The 21,386-nt window shown below is 32.9% G+C and overlaps 1 protein-coding gene across 1 annotated transcript; it reads right to left on the bottom strand.

Moving 5' to 3' along the window:
* Nucleotides 1-737: 737 nt before the first annotated feature.
* Nucleotides 738-3,957, bottom strand: LOC140180938 (uncharacterized). Its single transcript, XM_072222737.1, has 3 exons — nucleotides 3,087-3,957; nucleotides 2,859-3,006; nucleotides 738-948 (listed from the first exon to the last, which is right to left on the bottom strand). The coding sequence occupies exon 1, from the start codon at nucleotides 3,597-3,599 to the stop codon at nucleotides 3,156-3,158; it is 444 nt and encodes a 147-aa protein (XP_072078838.1). The 5' UTR covers nucleotides 3,600-3,957; the 3' UTR covers nucleotides 738-948; nucleotides 2,859-3,006; nucleotides 3,087-3,155.
* Nucleotides 3,958-21,386: the final 17,429 nt, after the last annotated feature.

Below are 21,386 nucleotides of genomic sequence, written 5' to 3'. Positions count from 1 at the left end.
TGAAGTTCTAAGTGTTTTGAGCGTTGATATGAAACAGTATAAGAAATTGAATGGTGGCGATGAAGATGAGAGATATTTAGATGAAGCATGTCATTGTGTGGTCCACGTACGAGAGCAAGAAGGTGTAAGACAGTTGCTCAAATGCTACACGTTTAAATCTTTTTATTAACCAAGTTCAATAAAACTTGAAAAAATTATACTACCATCTTTTTATTAACCAAGTTCAATAAAACTTGAAAAAATTATACTACCATACAAGTCTTTTTGGAAGACAATAAAATCCACTGTAGCGTGCTAACACGCGCATCACTCAACCGTTTTCAAAACGTGCTCTCACTCACCATTATGGAAGACACTCCTTCTTCACGTTCTCCTTTCTCCTCCTCTTCCTTTTTCTTCTTCGCCTTTTTTTTTTGCGTTTCTCTTCCTTTTTTCTTCGCATGTTTCATTTTTATCGTTGTTTTTCTACTACTATTGTTGTTGCTGCATTTTTTTTCTCCTCTTCTTTCTATTGATTTTGCAACATTATATATTTTTTTTCTTTCTTTGTTTGATTTTTTGTAACACCCTAACTTTCAGCACGTCATGATCGTACCAAAAGCAAGCGTTACTGACTTGTTTTCCTTATTTACTATTTAATATTGAGCCTTTAGTTCGATACCGTGTTTCAATTTTTTAAGAAAATGCCGGAAAATATAGTTTCTCATTAATCAAAATCATTCATCAACGAACACAAGTAATAATAATCACATAATTATTAATAATGATAAATATTATACAAAAGATTTCAAATAAGACTCAGTTACAACTCCTATCCCTCTGTATAAAATAAAAACTTAAAGTAATAAGGGCGAAGGAATTCTATGAAAGCAACTCAACACATAGACTTAACTTAAGTAAAACTCATAATCGCCCGTAACTTCAAACTGAATCTCCGAACCTGTGTCACTGAAAGAGTGAAAGATTTTGGGGTGACAACAAACCACTAGTTCTCAGTAGGGAATGAGAATGTTGTAAAAGTAATGATTAACATGTAAATAATTGACTTTACTTAATAAAACTATTTCTTTTTAAACCTTTGGAAATACTTTTTGTTCTTACTTCATATACTGAATTACCTTCTTTAACTTTTTGAACTAAAAACAAATTCCAATTCTCAGTAACTTCAATACACCAACTAATAGCACAAGAAACAGATCAACACACAAACAAATTGCAATAAGACAAACAAGTCAAGCAGCACAATCACAGAGAAAATATAACAAGCAAAACAAGACCAAATGCAAATGTGCAATCAATATGATGCATGTCTGTCCTAAGCAGGCCATGGGCTCATGCGTCGGTTGTCTACCTGCAACCCGACGTTACTCGAAGCGAACTCCGAATATGATTTCTTTACTGTGTCAATTAGACACCTTGACATCACGGTTACCCGTGTCAATTAGGCCTCATCATAATAATGTGCATCACAGTAAAAAACAGTGCTATCAGTTAGGCGAACATTCACGCATTAGCAATCTCAGGCTATCAGATAGGCGGACCCTTTCGCATTAGCAATTTAGCACAAAGGCCCATTCAACATATAATATGCTATCAGTTAGACGGACATTCCCGCATTAGCAATCTCAGGCTATTAGTTAGGCGGGCGCTTCCGCATTAGCACTTTGGCACAAAGGCCCATTCACATTTCATTTTCATAAATCATAATCTACTTCAGTTATTTATTCCACTTTTCATTATTCCTCCACATCACCAATTACATACTCATACCTCTACATCACCGCTTAATTATACATACCTCCGCATCACCTTATTATTATTCACACCTCCGCATCACCACATATTCCTTCACTTATCATACCTCAAAGCATTAGTTTCTAGGCAGCCAAACTTCTTTAACGTTTAATAAAAATTCCTTTCCTTAATAAATTGGACTCAAGTTATTACTTAAACAAGAAACTTTTCTCAATAGAATAAACTTAAAGCATAACTCTTTTCCTGATAAATTGAAAGCCAAATAAAATGAGTTTTAAATCAAATCCTCTTTTGATTAACGCTTTAAGCAAAGCCTCAAAGTTTTATAAAAATTTCTGCAGCATTTCCTCTAAAATTCGGGTTTTGCCACTCTTCAAGGGTCCCAACCAAATCATTTTCAATTCTCAGAAAATCACTTCCAACAAATCAACAAATCAAGTCCAATATCCAAAACACTTATAAATCTTAAATCTAACCAGTTCCGATGTAAAAATCTTTTCCAGTTCTCAATCCATTACCAATAAAACAAATTTTCAATACAAAGCCCTCTTCTTAATGAGTAAATATGTAAACCAAATGTTTTCCAATATAAAATCGTGTCTAAAAATAAGCCTGTAAATCAGATTTTTAATATAAAGTTCCTTCTTAATGTAAATATATAACTAAATCAGGTTTTCAAAACAAAAACACTTTTTCGTATGCTTTTTACAAAAACTTGGACAACATCTCCTTTTAACATTGGACTTTACCACCCATGCGGGCTCCCTCAGATTCCTCACTTCCCAAACCAAACTCAAATCCAACTCCATTCAACAATTATCAATGCAACAATTTCTTCAATATCTAACTCATCATCTTTCAATTTAACAAGTAATACTAATTTAATCACCTTTCACAGCCACAACTCAACCAATTCATCATAATCACACAAAATCAGAATTTCAACAACTCCATCAAAACCAGAAAACCAATATCAAGCACAGCCTCAATTCAAACTCTTCATTCAGTCATTGCAAGCAATCATAAATTATTTGCAAATGTTCACTAGACTTCCGTGGCATTCATAATTTTATAACAGTTAATTTCAAAATAAAACCCTCTACCTCGATGTCGCAATAGCAGGATTTAATGCAGGAATTCCCTTTATCCCCAATTCGTGGCAGCAGCAGCGATTTTAGTAATATTCTCGCAGCAGAAACATTCAATAGCTCTAGACAAGGGCAGCAACGCCGAACAATGACAACAATGACTCTGAAAAACTAAATGAATCAGAAACAGTTGCGGAGTTAGGTGATACAGGGCAGAACCAGAGCAATTCTTCATAAGCTTACCAAAACGAAAGGTAATAGCAACAACGTCTCCAATTCAGTCATCCAACAGGGAGGACACAATCCGGTTCATCACCAATGACGGCAGCAATTGTAAACTCCAGTAACGTTGATAGTAGCGGCAGCAGCGGAGGACTCCATGGCCACCTTCTTCCTCTCTCTGCTCGGACTCCTTTCTGCAGTGAACCCAACAGCAGTAGCCATGTGCCCAAGTGACAGCAGCAGTAACACTCGGCAGCAAGGGTACGACGCCGGTACACCGCCAGCGGCGGCGATCTCAACCGACGGCGATGGCGGCGAGAGCAGCGGCGGCAGAACGGCGACGGAAACCACCCCGCGACGCCTTCTCTCTCTCTGCATGTGTTCTATCCCTCTCTCTCTCTTCTCATCTTCTCTGTGATGGTAACGATCATGATAGCGGCAGCAACAGCAGTTTGGAATGGCGAACAGCGGTGGTTGAAGCTCCAACGACGACGGAGGCAAGGCGCGGCGGCGACGGCGCGAGACCACGCCCATTCCTCTTCTCCTCGATCGCGGCCTTCTTTCTCGATCTTTGTTTCTCTCCTCTGGCTCTGGCGGCAGTGGCGGCAACCGGCGTAGGGAGCGGCACAGCGCAGCGATTCTCCTTCCTCTCTTCTTCCTCTATTCCGTCACTCTCTCCCTCTGTTCTCCGTTTCCCCCTCAAGGCCCCTCTGTTTCATTTCTTTTCCTTTCTGATTTCTTTCTTTATTTTGATTTTTGTTGCTGTGTGTTAGCATTTTGGAAGAAAGGGGAAGTGGTGTGGAGGTGAAGAAAGCTAAGCGTGGCCTATTGCAGAGTGAACAGGTGGTGGGAGGGTATATGTGTGTGTGTGGGGATTGGGTAGAAAGAAGTTAGGGTTAGTGAATTAGGAATTAGGATTTAGAATTAGGAATTTAGGATTTGACTAGAGTTTTTATTTAAAACTTAATTTAATAAATATAATTAATTTTAAGAATATTATTTTATTTTTTAAATTATAAATTATTTGTAATTAAATATTTTAATTTAAAATTATAGATAAATAAATTAATTTTTTTTAATTCATAATATTAATTAAAATTTTAAATTATTTTAATTTAAATTATATATAAAATTTTTTTTATCTCTAATTATTAAAACTTTGAATTTTAATTAAGTAAAAATCATTAATTTTAGTAAATTAAAAATATTTAATTATAATTAAAATTTATATAAAATTAAATTAATATAAAACATGAAGTTTCATAACCTTTTTAAAAAGAAAATTATATATATAATTATAAATAATTTATTATTTATTTTCTAAAAATCTCGGAGTTTACATTTTTTTTCTTAAAAAAAATTATAAAAAAATGAAATAAGAAAATAAGGAAAAAGGAGTAGTAGAAGACAAAAAGGAAGAAGAGAAAGAGTTTTGAATTATGCAGAACTTATCAAAATAAAAATATACTCAAAAATTTTTAAAATACATCCAAATATTTTCGTATTACACCCAAATTTGCTGCAAATACAGAAAAATATTTTTTCTAATGTTGTATTTTTTTTCGTCTTTTTTTCTTATTTCTTTCTTTCTTTTAGTTAAATGAATGTAAGTTCATCCTCTTTACAGCATTATGTGTTTCTTCTTTTTCTTTGTTTGATTTTTTTGTTTTTATTCTTATTAAGAGAATAAAACAAAGAAGAAAGAAAAAGATGAATAAGAAAAAAAGATGAAGAAGATGGTCATGGTGATTAAAAAAAGAAGAAACAGTAGAAGATGAGAAGGAGGAAGAGGAAGAGTTTTGAATTATGCAGAACTTATCAGAATAAAAATACACCAAAAAATTCTTAAAATACACTCAAATATCTTTGTATTACACCCAAATATCTTCGTGCTACACCCAAATTTGCTGCAGAAAAATGTTTCCTCTAATGCTATATTTTTTCTTCTAAATTGAATCACACCTTAGTCGCTTGATTGGATTCAAAACAATAATCAATTTTATTCTGGTTCAATTGACAATCTAAACCTGAATTATTTATTATTTTTAACAACGAGATAATTGATGATGAAGGAGAAAGAGAAAAAGAAAAGAGAATAAGAAATTTCAATGAAAAAAGAAGGAGGAAGAGGAGGAGGAAGAGGTGATGTTGATGACGACGAGAACGAGAGAGAAAAATTACGAAAAAGAAGAAAAAGAAAAAGAAGAAGAGGCACGGAAGAAATACGGAGAAAAACATAAAAACGTGTGAATATAAATAACTTGTATGACTTGTATGAGAAAATTCTTGTATGTGAAGAATAACTTAATTTAAAATAATATTAGTCATAACTGATTTTATTATGTTAGACCAACTTAATTAAACTTAATTAACAAAAAGATTTGGATATATAGCATTATTCAAAAAATTATTTGACATTAGACAATTTGTGTAATCATACTGAAGCTGGCTAATTTGACAGTTAAGGACAATGTTTGACGGATTTAGCTTTGGTTATTTGGTCTGGAAGAAGGAGGAGTAGAACGTACATACTTGTCTAAAGTGATCCAGAAGCTATATTAGTTAAATGACTTAAATCAAAATAAATTTATATTGTGGTAAAATAGTGTACACTTATCATAAAAAAGACCAATGTATTTGCAAGTGAAATTGTGAAAATTTTGTTAAAAAGACAACATTTTCAATTGGATTTAATGATTGGGGTAAGAAAAAATATAGAAAAAATGGAAAAAGTGTTAACTGATGTTTTGAAATTAAATTAAGTATTGTTGTGATAAGAATGAATGATGTGAATGCTCATTAATAATATGGGTGGTTCAATATTTCTATAGTAAAATACTCATATTATTAAGAGAATTTACATTTAATAAAAGAAAATGTGGACCTTATACATATATAAATAGGTATATGATACGAGGCAATAAACAATAACAAAAACAAGCATCTCTTTCTCTATTTATACACTACATAAACTCTTTTTCTATCTCTCCGTGGTTTGAGTTACAATATATATATATGATATATTAGTAAATATATTAATCATCTCTATTATATTGATATAGTAATTATGGTGAATATTACTACTAGAGTTATTTAATTATATTTCTTTATTTTATATTTATTATATCTTTCTTATTTATTTATTTTACAACATGTTATCAGCACGAGACTCTGATCAAATTTTAGAAAGATTCAGGTAATAAATTTTGTTATGTCGAAACTCTCTCATCTTGAATTTAATGCTCTTGATATATCTGAAAACAACTATTTATCATGGATACTAGATGCTAAAAGTCATCTTGATTCAATGGATTTTGAAAATACCATTAAAGCTAAAAATAATGCATTCCAGAAGGATAAAGACAAAGTCATGATCTTTCTTTGTCGTCATCTTGACGAATGATTGAAAAATAAATATCTCACATTAAAAGATCCTGCAGATCTGTAGAAAGACTTTGAAGAAAGGTACAATCATAAAAAAAGGTGATACTTCCTCAAACTCGATATGAGTGGGCGCACTTATGTCTACAGGATTTTAAATCCATAAATGAATATAATTCAGCAATGTTTCGAATCACCTCAAGAATGAAGTTATGTGGAGAAAAGATAACTGATAATGACATGTTAGAGAAAACTTTCTCGACTTTCTATGCCTCGAATGTGCTCCTGCAGCAGCAGTATCAAGAAAAAGGATTTAAAAAATATTCTGAGCTAATTTCTTGGCTTCTTGTTGCTGAACACAACAATAAATTATTTTTAAAAAATCATGAAGGACGCCCCGCTGGCGCCGTCCCATTTCCTGAAGCAAATGCGGCAAATTATAACCCCAGAAGAGGTAAATGACAAACTTTTGGCAACAAAAAAATTATGGAAGGAAAAAAAATTATGTTCATAAGAAAGGATCTCACCTAGAAGTGAGATAAAGGAGGAAATAATGGGCAAAATAAATCAATAGAGGATAAGTGTTTCTGTTGTGGTGGAAATGGTCATTGGTCGCGTATCTGTCGTATCCAAAGACACCTAGTCGATCTTTATCAAGCATCTTTAAAAAGGGACGACAAAGGAAAGGAAACAAATTTTGTTTCAAATGATGTTAAAAATTACACCACTCATTATGATGTTTCTGATTTCTTTGAGGATCTCGAAGGAAATATTGGTCATTTTGATCAATGATGGAATAGTTTAATATGTGAATTGTTAAGTATTTATGTAAATTATAATGTAAGAAACTTATTGTTAAGTTTTATTTTCTATGTATCTGAATTTTAAGTATGATGTATAATAAAATATCTATGAATTTCAAAATTACTAAATGTGCCGAGTTCTAAAATAATAATAAATTTACTTCTTAGAAAAAAAAATTTTAATCAAAGAAATAATTTTACTGTGCAAATATTTCTACTCATTTTATTATTATTATTTGTCTTTGAAAAAAATAGCAAGGATATATAACGAAGATGTATGCCTTGCGGATAGTGTAAGTTCGCATAACATTCTCAAAAGTAATATATACTTTACCCATCTTGTGCCAAAAGAAGAATATGTTAATACTATTATTGGCTCAGGTAATGTGATAGAAGGCTTCAGAAGAGTTATAATTTTGTTTCCCGGAGGAACAAAATTCATAATAAATAATGCACTATTGTCTACCAAGTCTCTAAGAAACTTGTTGAGTTTCAAAGATATTTGCCGAAATGGATATCATATTGAAATAATGAATAAGGGAAATTATGAGTACTTATGTATCACAACTCATGATTCAAATAAAAAGGTTATATTAGAAAAGTTACCCTTATTTTCATCTGGGTTATATTATACTAAAATTAGTGCAATTAAATCACATGTCATTGTAAGCCAGAAGTTTACTAGTCCAAATGAATTCATAACTTGGCATGATCGATTGGGTCATCCGGGAACAACCATGATGCGGAGAATTATTGAAAACTCGCATGGACATTCACTAAAGAACCAAAAGATTCTTAGATCTAATGAATTTTGTTGTGCTGCATATTCTTAGAAAAAATTAATTTTAAGGCCATTGCCAGTAAAGATTGGATTTGAGTCCCCTAAATTCTTAGAAATGATTCAAGACAATATATGTGAACCTATTCATTCACCTTGTGGATCTTTTAGATATTTTATGGTCCTCATAGATGCATCTTCGAGATGGTTACATGTGTGTTTATTGTCTTTTCGCAACCTGACGTTTGCAAGATTACTAGCTCAAATTATTCGATTAAAAGCACAGTTTCCAGAAAATCCAATCAAAGCAATTTGTCTTGATAATGCTGGTGAATTTACTTCCCAAACTTTTGATACTTATTGTATGGCTAATCGAATAAGCGTTGAACATCTAGTAGCTCATGTTCACACACAAAATGGGTTAGCAGAATCACTTATTAAACGCCTCCAATTAATTGCTAGACCCTTACTTATAAGAACAAATATCCCAACCTCGGTTTGGGGTATGCTATTTTGCATGTCGCAGCACTTATTCGTTTGAGGCCAATAAGTTACCATCAGTTCTCTCCTATAAAATTAGCTTTTGGCCAGCAGCCAAATATTTTCCATTTAAGAATATTCAGGTGTGCAATATATGTTCCCATTGCACCACCTTCTCGCACCAAAATGGGACCTAAAAAAATTGAGGATATATGTGGGATATGATTTTTTTTCTATAGTGAGATATATTGAAATGCAAATTAGAGATGTATTTAAAGCCCGATTTGTGGATTGTCATTTTGATGAATAAAAATTTTTAATATTAGGGAGAGAGAATAAGCTTCTTGAGAAGGAATTTAATTGCAATGCATCATCCTTAATGCATTTAGATCTTCGATCAGGGCAATGTGAACTAGAAGTTCAAAAGATTATACATTTGCAAAGAATAGTAAATGAATTATCCGATACATATTCTGATACGAAAAGGATAACTAAATCATATATACCGGCTGAAAATGCTCTAATTCGAATTGATGTCCCAGTCAGATAAATTGCCACCGAAGCAAATTCATGTCAGAAGCATGGTAGGCCTATCGGTTCTAAAGACAAAAATCCTTGAAAAAGAAAAGAGGTAAATACTATTTCTGTTGAAAAAGACATAGTAAAGACACCTGCAGTTGTCCAAAATTCTGATATAGTTTTAATGCCAGAAGACGTTCAGGTACCTAAAAATTGTGAAAATGACGAGATCTCGATAAATTATGTCTTTACAGGAGAAAAATGAGACCGAAATAAGATAATTGTCAATGAAATATTTGCATATAATGTGGCATTAAATATCATGCATGAAAGTAAGGATCTTGAGCTAAGAACAGTCGAAGAATATCGACAAAGGAATGATTGGCCAAAATGGGAAGAAGCTATGAAAGCTGAGTTAGACTCACTTGCAAAACGTGAAGTTTTTAGACCTGTAGTCTGTACACCAGAAGATGTAAAACCTACTGGATACAGATGGGTATTTGTGAGAAAACGAAATGAGAAAAATGAAGTTGTACACTACAAAGCTCGACTTGTGGTACAAATAAAGTTTTTCACAAAGGCCCGATATAGATTGTGAAGAAACATATTCCCTGTAGTGGATGCAATAACATTGCGTTATTTGGTTAGTTTATCCGCATATCATAAACTACATATGCATTTAATAGATGTGGTAACAACATACTTATACCGATCGTTCGATCGTGATACCTATATGAAAGTCCCTAAAAAAAAGACTAAAGATATCTAAACCATCTAATGAATATTCACATGGGTTATACTCAGTCCTATTGCAAAGATCTTTATATGGTCTAAAGCAATATGGACGAATGTGGTATAATCGTCTTACTGAGTATCTGACCAAAAACGAATTCAAGAATGATGATATCTGTCTATGTGTTTTCATAAAGAAATCTGCATCTGGACTTATTATAATTGCTATGTATGTTGATGAGTTAAATATCATTAGAACTCCTGAAAAGATTCCAACAATTATAAAAACTCTAAAAGAAGAGTTTGAGATGAAAGATCTTGGAAAGACTAAATTTTATCTCGGCCTGCAGATTGAGCATACAAAAAATTTGATCTTTATTCATCAAACAACGTATACAGAAAATATTTTGAAGAGATTTTATATGAATAAGTCACATCCATTAAGTAATCCAATGATCGTAAGGTTTTTGGATGTGGAAAATGATCAATTCCGTTCTAAAGAAGAAAATGAAGATATCCTTGGTTCTGAAATACCATATCTTAGTGCCATTAGAGCGCTAAGGCTTCGTTTGATTGATGTATAGGATGGGATATAGACACAAAGACACAGACACTAAAGACATAGACATAAAATATTTGTATCTATGTATTATGTTTGGTAAAAATAATAAACAAGACACAAATATTTGAAAAAGACTGAATTACCTTTCATTCAACCATAAATTTTACCAATACCACTGCACACCCATCACCTCAAACATCTCAAATTATCATTCAAATATTAGATATATAATTTTTTTAGAAAAAAATAGAAAATCAAAGCCCAAAATTTATCAAAGATTAATTAAAATTCAAATAAATAAAAGATTAATTAAAATTCAAATAAATAAAAGATTAATTAAAATTCAAATAAATAAAAAATTAAATGTATAGTTTTTTTTTGAAGAAAACAGGAAAACAAATTTAGTTGTAAAATTTAAAAGAGGAAGTAAAAAAAAAAAGAAATATTTGAGGAGATAAGAGGATAAATTTTGAAAATTTAAAAATTGAATAAGAGTAAAAGAGTAAAAAATTAGTGTCTCATAAGTTGTGTCTCAATGTCTCATCAAATTGGAGGTACACAAATTTAGTGTCTCCGTGTCCATTCATGTCCTCCCGGATCCATAAAAAATCTATGTCTCACCAAACCAAACAGCAGACATGTGTCACCGTGTCCATGTCTCATTGAGACATGGACATCAACCAAACACTACCTAATGTATCTTGATAATAACATATGACCTGACATATCATTTGCGGTAAATTTACTAGCAAGGTATAGTTCCTCTCCAACCAGAATACATTGGAATGGAATCAAGCAAATCTTTTGATATCTTCATGGAACGGTTGATATGGGATTGTTTTATCCCTATGGATCAAAGTCACAACTAGTTGGCTATGCAGATGCAGGATACTTGTCTGATCCATACAAAGGGAGATCTCAAACAGGATATCTGTTCACATATGGTGGTAGAGCTATATCATGGAAGTCCACAAAATAGACGATAGCAGCAACCTCCTCTAAAATACTGGCAATACATGAAGCAAGTCGTGAGTGTTTTTGGCTCAAGAGTTTGGTCCAATATATTCTGTCATCATGTGGACTGATTGATCATAAGATAGCTCCAACTGTCCTGTTTAAAGATAATACAGCATGCATTGCTCAACTTAAGGGCAGATACATCAAAGGTGATAGAACAAAGCATATTTCTCCCAAATTCTTCTTCGCTCATGACCTTCAAAATCAAGGAATAATTGATGTCTAACAGATCTGCTCAAGCGATAATCTGGCAGATTTATTTACAAAGTCACTCCCAATATTCTCTTTTGAAAGATTGATACATCAGATTGGGATGCGCCGATTTTGAGACATTAAATGATTTTGACAACAGAGGGAGACTGTACTCTTTTTTCCTTGGTCAGATTTTTTCCCATTGGATTTTCTTGACAAGGTTTTTAATGAGGCAGTCCCCATAACAAAGGATATTGTACTCTTTTTTCTTCACTAAAGTTTTTTTTCCATTAGATTTTTCTTTAGTAATGTTTTAACGAGGCATAATCCTAAATGGTCATCCAAGGAGGAGTGTTGTGATAAGTATGAATGATTTGGATGCTCATTAATAACATGGGTGGCTCAATATTTCCATAGTAGAATACTCATATTACCAAGAGAATTTACATTTAATAAAGGTTGAAAATGTAGACCCTATACATGTCTAAATAGGAGTATGATACGAGGCAATAAACAACAAGAACAAGCATCTCTTTCTCTATTTATACACTACACAAACTCTTTCTCTTTCTCTATCTCTCCGTGGTTTGAGTTACAATATACATAATATATTAATAAATATATTAATCATCTCTATTATATTGATATAGTAATTTTGGTGAATATTACTACTAGAGTTATCTAATTATACTTCTTTATTTTATATTTATTATATCTTCCTTATTTATTTATTTTACAACAAGTATCTATCATGTTACTCATTAAAATTAACTATTGATTATCTCTCCTCAATTAAAATATTTATTTGTCACAATATTTATAACATAATTTTTTTTAACCAAAGCAGTTATTACAAGAAAAATTATTTAAGCGTTATAATCGACATTGTTTGGGTTCTCTTGAGAGATGCGCGCACTGAGAGACTATCCAGAGTTCTCTATCGGACATATCGGGTTTGGCTGTATAATTGACAGATGAGTTCATTGGTCATAGGGCAGGTATGCATCATTTGCATCTATGTGACATTGTTTGGGTGTGCATCTTGTATTTGGTTTGCCTATGTGAATATTTCTATTTAACTGCTAATTTCCATACTTGCTATAATTGCTCTTGATTGTGTTTAAACTCTATTACTTGTGATTGTGACTGGTTAGTTCGGAGCGTGGTGGTTTGAGTGGTGATTTGATTATGCTTTGGGTTGGAGGCCATGATTTTGATCTTATGTTGGGCCGAAGGCCGTGAGTTAATTTGTGTTGGACCGGAGGCCATGATTTGATTTTGTGTTGGGTCGGAAGCCGTGATTTGGTTATGTTTGGACCGGAGGGCGTGATTAGATGAATCGATGATGATTTGGTTAGTATGGTCTTTTGGTATGTGGTAAAACCCTTTTAATATTATGTTTGGTTGGCTTTTATAAATTTAAAATATGATTTTGGATTTTTGGATAATTAACCGTCGATTTTCGAAAAGATTCATAAGACAAATGATAATTATTGCTATTTGAAATTCATTCTTCTTTTTATACGTATCTTCTTATAACAATTCTTAAAGCCTCTACTGAGAACCTACGAGGACGATGTTCTCACTCTCCTGCAGACTTCTCTTTTTAGCACGGACGAGGAAGCTTATGAAGTTTATGCTGAGTTCTTAGCTGTGTTATTTTTGTTTGGATATATTAGTTATAGTTTTTCACTCGCTTTTGTTATTATTATGTTTCTATAAAGAGGGATAGGAATTATAATGATATGTATGTTTTTATTATTTGTAAGTTATTAGAATGAGAAGTCTCGTATGTTTATATGTATTTATATATGTATATGAAGATTGTGATTGAATTTGGTTATATATGCATGTTTGAAAATGAAAAAGAACTTTCAGTTTTTCAAAGAAAGCAGCAATACGTTTTTCGAGTTAAAGGCTCCTATCTTATTATTAAATATATGAGAGTCGTCGTAATATTTCTCGCTATCAGAGTGGCGCAATCGGAAGCATGATATTCTGATAGTAAGGGTGTTACACTGCAGTGATGAAGGCCCTCGGGTTGGCACTACAGTGGCTATGGAGTTTCAGGAAAGAACAACATCGATAACTATTCAGGCAAGAGTTGATAGCTGTGGAATTTCAATGCTAAGGAACAGAATCAGCAAGGGAGAAGATGGCTAATGGGTGGGGTTTTTGGGGCGGGTGGGACTGGGTGGATTAGGTTTAGGTCTTTAATTTGTTGCGTAGCCCATGGAAAAAACAATATCCTTTTATGTGTTGAAATATAACTTAATATGTCATGTCAGCTTTCGTTAACACCATCAGTTGAAAAAATAACAGAAAGACTAATAAGGTGACTAATTTAAAATCTTTTAAGGATGAATTTAATTAAAAAAATACTTTTGATGACTATTTTAAATATCATATGATCTTTCAAGGACGAATTTGATCATTTACTCCAATTTTAACTCTCTTGAAAATAAGATGATATATTTTGGCCAAAATGTCCTTTTTACTAAAGGTTTACATTATCTTTCGAAAAAATAAATAGAAACAGATTGGGTATTTACTCATACATTGAAAAATTAATATATTTGGATAGCGCAAAGTATATTTTTTTATTTTTGAAATTTGTTAAAAATTGTTAAAAAATTTTTAGGTTTTATTTTGTTCTAAAAATTTTCTATTTACATTAAATATACTTTTGGCGACTAATTTAAAAAAAAAAATAGGATCAATTCAGCAACAATTTTACAAAAACAACTTTTAACACGAACAAAGTAAACATAGTTGTCATACATTATTATTGGAGTAGTCTTAACATTTCTGAAAATTCAATTATCACGGATATATTTAATACAAATCGAAAATTTTAAAAATAAAATTAAAATAAAATAAAATATAAAAATATTTTTAAATTTTTAACAAATTTTAAAGAAAAAAAATATTTCATCTATTTGAATAAAATATATGATTAGATATTATTTATAGTTATAAGATTCACAAACTTATTAATAATATCAGGATAACTAAGTTTGGATAATAGTGTAAAACCATTTTATACAGGATAAAATTTATTGTTTCTCACTATTGTATGAAATTTGTTTTAAATTTATACTTCTCTTTTTTCGATTTCAGTTGCTTACAAATATTTCAAGATAATGTTAAGTTATCCTTTAATTTAAATTATCAATTTATTCCTTATAGGCTTATACCTTCTTTCACCGCTATCCGCAGTTCCGCTTCGGCACACTCCTCCAGCCCTATCCTTTCTTACAACCGCCACAATAATCATTGATCATTGTACCACCACCACCAAATCTCAAATCAAAAGAATCCCCAAACTCAAACCCATGCCTTTTTTTTTTTTTTTCCGCTAGTGAGATTTAAATCTGGATATAATTATTTGGGAAGCATATAAGATACCACTTAAACCAAGCCTCCAACCACAACCCATGCCTTTGATCCCAACCAAAATTCTCAATTCGAGTAAACTATCATTAACGCTTAAATGATCCAACTTTAATGGCCTTAGCTCAAAAAAAATATTTTTTTGATCCTTTAAAAATTGTTCCAATTTGAAAATTACACTTTTTTTTTTCCACAAGTGAAAAATTACGTATGCATTTTGGAATAAAAGAAACCATCAATATAAATCCACTTAGCGTGAAGTTATAAAATTTGGCGTACTAAAGAATCTTATTTTTTTAAATAGACATACATTAAATTACCTCAAAATATAATCTCTATATTCCTGTTTAGAGTGTCACTATATATTTTGTACATTGTTGTCAACGAAGATAATCTTTAAGGGATCAAGATGTTTTTTTTTTTTTTTTTCTTTTGGAATATATTTTATCAAAATTTGAATTTTTTGAAGAACAAAATATTATAGAAGTTTACTCTTTCTGTGCACACTTTAAACAAAACCAATTTACTATTAGAGATAAAAATATATCGAAAAAGCATTGTTTTAGTCCATATTTTGGTTAAATCAACATTTGAAATTTATTACTTTTGTCCGAAAAGATTTTAAATAGATATAATGTTGGTCTATCATTAAATATGGAAAAATACTTAACATTGTTGGTGCATGTACTGTGAAAATGTTATTAATCAAATAATTTTCTCTCTTATTGTACGAGTATTTCAATAATGTTGTGATTTTAGAGGTAAAGAAAAAGCTAATAATATTTAGAGGTAAATACTAAATTAGTATCCGAAAGATTCTGGCGATGATAAAATGGTACATATTTCATTTTTGTTGATAAAATAGTTTTTGAAAGATTTTAAAATTTGACAAAGTCACCCAATCGTAAAAAATGATATCATAGTGAATGAAAAATGTTGATGTGGCCGTCGGAAGAAAGCTCTGATAATGACAAAGAGCTCTGACGATATTTTCAACGACCTTCTTCTTTTTCTTCTTCTTTGTGTTCGTTGCTTCTTCTTCTTCTTTAACATGTCGCTGCGTCCCCTTCTGCCATGGTAACTGAAGAAGAAGACCGCCATGGCACACCGCCACACCTCGCCGCATTTTTTGTGTTCGCCGCTTCTTCTTCTTCAATACGTAACTGTGTCCCCTTTTGCGTCCCCTTCCGCTAGACTGCCATGGCACGCTGTTGTGACCCCTTCAGCCATGGTAATACTTCGCCGCATTCTTGTGTTCGCTGCTTCATCTTCTTCTTCAACACGCTGTTGTGTTCCTTCCGCATCCCCTCTGCCATGGCAGTACCTTGCCGTTGCGTTCCCTTCCATCAGAAACGTTGTCGGAGCTCTTTGCCATCATTGGAGTTCTCTTTCGACGGCCACATCAACGTTTTCCATTTACTATGACATCATCCTTTCACAATTGGGCAATTTTGTTAAATTTTAAAATCTTTTAAGGGCTATTTTGTCAATAACAAAAGTCAGGTACTATTTTGTCAGCGTCAAAATCTTTCGGATACCGATTTGGTATTTATCTCTAATTTATATTAGAAAATATTAAAATTTACTTGATGGATAAGTATGTTGATAATGAGAACAATAAAGTGACAATAATATATAGGTGAATTGAAAATAGATAGTTTGACATTATTTAACTAATTGCATTGTCATTGTACATATTAGTAAGAATGTTCAATGTAACACTCTAACTATCAAAATGTCACACTTCTGGCTGCGCCATTCTGATAGCTTGGATATTACGACAACTCTTAAAAATATTTAATACTAAAATATGAGCCTGTTTAAAAGTTAAAGCGAATTTTTCAAAACATACATCCATACTAATATCAATACTTACAAAGGATACGTATATATATACATATTAATAATTTTACAAGCATTAACTAATACAATTCCTATCCCTCTTACAGAATGTATAAAGATAAAGGCGAGGGAAAATATAATATTTAAAACAATACAATACATCATGTAAACATAAAACAGAATAAACTCTTCGTGACTTCCTCGTCCATATCCTGAAAAGAAAACACCTGTAGGGGAGTGAGAACATCGTCCTCGAAATGGTTCTCAGTATAGGGTTGCAGAATTACTATAATAGGATATGTGAAAATAAAACTGTTACAGTGATTAACAACCACCTTATGCATCTTTTTTAAAAACCAAAGATTTACTATTAAAATCTGAAATCTTTTTTGAAAGAGGAAACTGTTTGTTTCTTAAAAATTCAAAAGCCTTTCAAAAAGTTTTCCCTAACCTCATGAATGGCCAACCTGCTCCAAGTATAGGTCCATTAAGTCTATGTTGAACCAGTTTAGCTTTTCATACTTTTCTAAACCAGAAACACAAACCGAGCATGGCCTTCGGCCTACCTCATGATCAACCACGGCCCGAGGCCCAAACAATCCAAACAACAACTAATCACCACAATCCAACAGAGTTTCAGTAGCAAACACAAGTAGAAAAGTTCAAACACAAACAAATGGTTACTTCAAGTAGAACAATTAGCAGTTAATCACAAGTAATCACAAAGGCAAACCAAGTACAATATGCAGACCTAAACAATGTCATATAGATGCATATGATGAATGCCTGTCCTAGTGGCTGATGAGTCTCATCTGTCGGTTATAAAGCCAACCCGACAAGTCCTGGTAGCTAACCATTGGACTGTCCCTCTATCGTGCATCTCCAACTCGAGTTATTTATAATCATAATCATAATCACACAACACTCACACTAGTGTTTATCCACGGGGCGAGCTCATCTGGAACTTTCATAGTGTCTGGCCACACTTACGATATAGGGTCAGCAGAGTATCGAGTCTCAACCTGGAGCACATGGTGGCTAGCCACTGCTTTTACCCAGGAAAACTCGTATCTCAGATAATTAGAAGTGCAACAATCACTTTATCAACTCAATAATCATCCATATTCATACCCAACCATCCGGCTCATAACCTATTCCACAATCAGCCATAATTCATTATCATATACAACAATTCCGGCTCATAATATATTCCACAATCAGCTATAATTCATTATCATATACATCCATTCTGACTCATAACATAATAGCACTTCCACTATCCAACATCATAAAACTCATAAAATCATCATTTTAAGTCATAAATCACTTTTTCTTAAATCACTTTACTTTGAAGTCAAAAATCAATTCTTTCCAGCCTTGGCTTTAAAATCCCCATTCCTCGAATCATTTCAGGCTTATAAGCCACTTTTCCACAAATGTAAATTCCCTTTTTTTTTTTAAAACATGGTTACTGAGCACGTGGTGGCTTGCCCTTCTCCTCAAACGTAAAATTTCTCTTTCTATAACTAAGGCCACTCTCCACAATATTTTTTCAAACATTTCAGAAACCACGCCAAATTAAAAGCCCTTTCCGAGAGATTCAAAATCATTCATTCTAAAATAGGATTCAATAACAAAAGTTCCTCAGCAGAGCCTCAAGTCTTTAGGGGAGAATAACATAACTCATTTTCTCAAATTCGCTTAAAATCTTTAAAACCTTGACTTCCTAATTTGAGTAATAAAAATAGAATCTAAGCCAAACCGAGTCGTGTAACTAATTACTCCGTTCAAAACCATTTCTTTTACTTAAACAAAACTAGCTTCAATTCCGTGATTAAATCTAAAGCATTTCAAACTGCTCCAAGATTGTTTTAGTCTTGAAAAACTCAGAATTCAAAGAGTGCTTTAAACTTTTCCTATAACATTGTAAAATTAGACTTATCAATAAACTTTCAAGTTCTTTCAAAGTCATTGAAACTCCTCTGAGTAAAATCTTTTAATCAAATTAAAGAAGAACATAAACCCTTTTCACCTTTAAAACAGCCCTCAAGCATAAATCTCTTCCTAATGACTTGCACCAATAAACATAATATTTTTCTTTAGAAAACAAGGCTAAGTCATAATTCTCTTTTCAATAATTCTTTTTAAAACATAATTTCATCACTTCCATAATTAATTCAGGTAAAGATAATAAAAGTCTCAAATGCACAATTCTCCAAGTAAGATAGTAAAGGCCTTAAATTCATAATTTTTCAAATAACATTTCAAATAAAGACTCGGATTTTCTAGGAATTTTGGCAGCACCTCCCCTAAAACATGGACTCTGCCACCCTTTCCAAGTCCCAACCAAACCAATCCGCAACCCTCTTCCACGGGTTCAAAGCCAAATTAGTTCAAAAAAATCAAGTTGGTTCCAAAGGTACATCATTTTCAGATTTCAAGAACACCAATTCAACTCAAATCAATTTTCAACAGGATAAACTCGATTTCAAAACTTTTACAAAATAACTTTAAAGAAAAATTTCAAGAACAGTTCGTTTCACAAAACCGAACGATAATCCAGCCAAACAAGCATTCATACTCATCCAAGACAACCAATAATACATAAGACTTATACAATCACTCAAAGATACATTTTCTCACATCAATATCCATATATAATAATTCTAATTCGTAAAGTGTAGTTTTCTAAAAAGGCCCATACCTTAATACGCAAAACCGTAGCCCAAACGCCTCACAGAGTTCCTTTCGCCTCAACCCAAATTGACGGCAACCAAAACCTTGGCTCCGCTCGCTCTCTCAAAAGCAGAAACAGCTTCAAACGCCACAAGCAAACTCGGATTCTAACTCCTAAAACCATGAACATCGCAAATACTTTATTACACGGAACAGAACACTAACGCAGGACTTTCAAAACAGAAATACTTACTGAACTAGCGAAACAAAATAGCGGCGGGCTCTGAACCAGTTTAGCAGCGGCCCCGGCAGCCACCTCAAGCGGCAGCGGCGACCGGACTCCGGCAATGGTGACTGAAACCCACATACAGAGACGATAAAGTTTCTGAAATCTTAAACGAATAAAAACCAAACTCAAAAACCCTTAGTGGCAGATTTTTTCGGTGACAACAGCGGGGTTTCGGGCGGCAGAAGCGGCGGTGGCTGGCGTAGGTCTCCCCTCTCTCTCCTCTGCTCCCGTGCTTTCTCTCTCTCTTACTCTGTGCAACCCGATGGCCTCCTTCTTGACGGCACGGCGGCGGCAGGGATGATTGGGAGATGTGACGGCGTCTCCTCTTCACCAGCGGCAAACCCTCGGCGGTGACGCACGAAACTCCTCCAGCAGTGGCAGGAGTGGCTTCAACAGCAGCACCCAGGCACGGCAACGGCGCTGTGGTGACGCAGCAGAGGCTCCCTCCTCCACTGACTTCCATGCGGCTCTTCCTTCTTCCCTGAACGGTGTCGATGGCGTCCTTCTTTCTCGGTGACAAAGACGGCGGCTTCAAGCCCACGACCCTCTCACTCGCGAGCCATCTCTCTTCGTCGGTGTTGGTGGCAGCAGCGGGATGGGTTCGACGGCAGGGCGTGGTGGCGACGCCCTTCCTCCCTCCGGATCTCCCTTCCCCATTTCCCGTTCTCCCTGCTTCCCTCTACTCCCCCCTTCATTTCTTCTTTTCTTTCTTTTCCTATGGCAGCTGCTGCTGCGTGGATTTGGGGAGTGGCTAGGGTTTGGTGAGTGTGTGTAGGTGTTGGGTTAGGGTTAGTTTAGGTAATTTTTAATAAAATTAGGGAGTAATAGAGTAATTGAAAACAAATTTTAATTCAACAAAAAATACTTTTAAAAAAATTATTATTTAATCATAATTACTAATTAATTTTAAGAAAATGTTCTAATTCAATAATTAGAGATAATATAATTAATTTTCTTTATTCATAAGAATTAAAGTTATAAATTCTAAAATCTCAATTATTTAAAGTAAATCATAAAATCTTTATTATTTTATCATTACTAAACTTTATAATTTAAATATGAAAATTATCCAATGATTATGAAATTAAATAAAAATCCAAATTTGATTATCAAAACTTGATTTAATTAGCTTTAATAAAATAATTTCTAAAGTTAAAATCCTTAATGAATAAATAATTTAAAATTGACTCGTAATGAGATTTTCTAAAAATTCTGGGTCTTACATTCAATATTTCTTTTAAATTGAATTTTTTTAAAACTTTTTAAGACAAAAACAAAGCATTTCAAATATTACTAACAAAACTTATACATATCTCAAATTTTAGAGACTAAAACATATATATATATATATACATAAAACCCATAAATATTAAATAGTTTTTTTTTTGTCTTGGGAAATATTAAATAGTTTAACTCAATGACTCTCCTTTTTTTTTTTGAAAGTAATAACTCGCCCTTTTGTGTTTTAGGAAAACTAGCAGCTTAATTACAAATCTCATCCATTTTTTTTCTTGGTCTTCAGATCTTAGTCCCATACTTGTTGTGTTGGATAGGAAACTACACTTTTTGTTATCATTTTTCATCAAAACTTGTTAATTAGTTTCAAAGCCCAGATATTTACCAAAAAACAGCCTGGCCAAAAACATGTCCCAAAAAC

Source organism: Arachis hypogaea, chromosome 17 (assembly GCF_003086295.3).
Source record: "Arachis hypogaea cultivar Tifrunner chromosome 17, arahy.Tifrunner.gnm2.J5K5, whole genome shotgun sequence".
NCBI lineage: Eukaryota > Viridiplantae > Streptophyta > Magnoliopsida > Fabales > Fabaceae > Arachis > Arachis hypogaea.
This window is presented reverse-complemented; position numbering and strand designations above follow the sequence as displayed.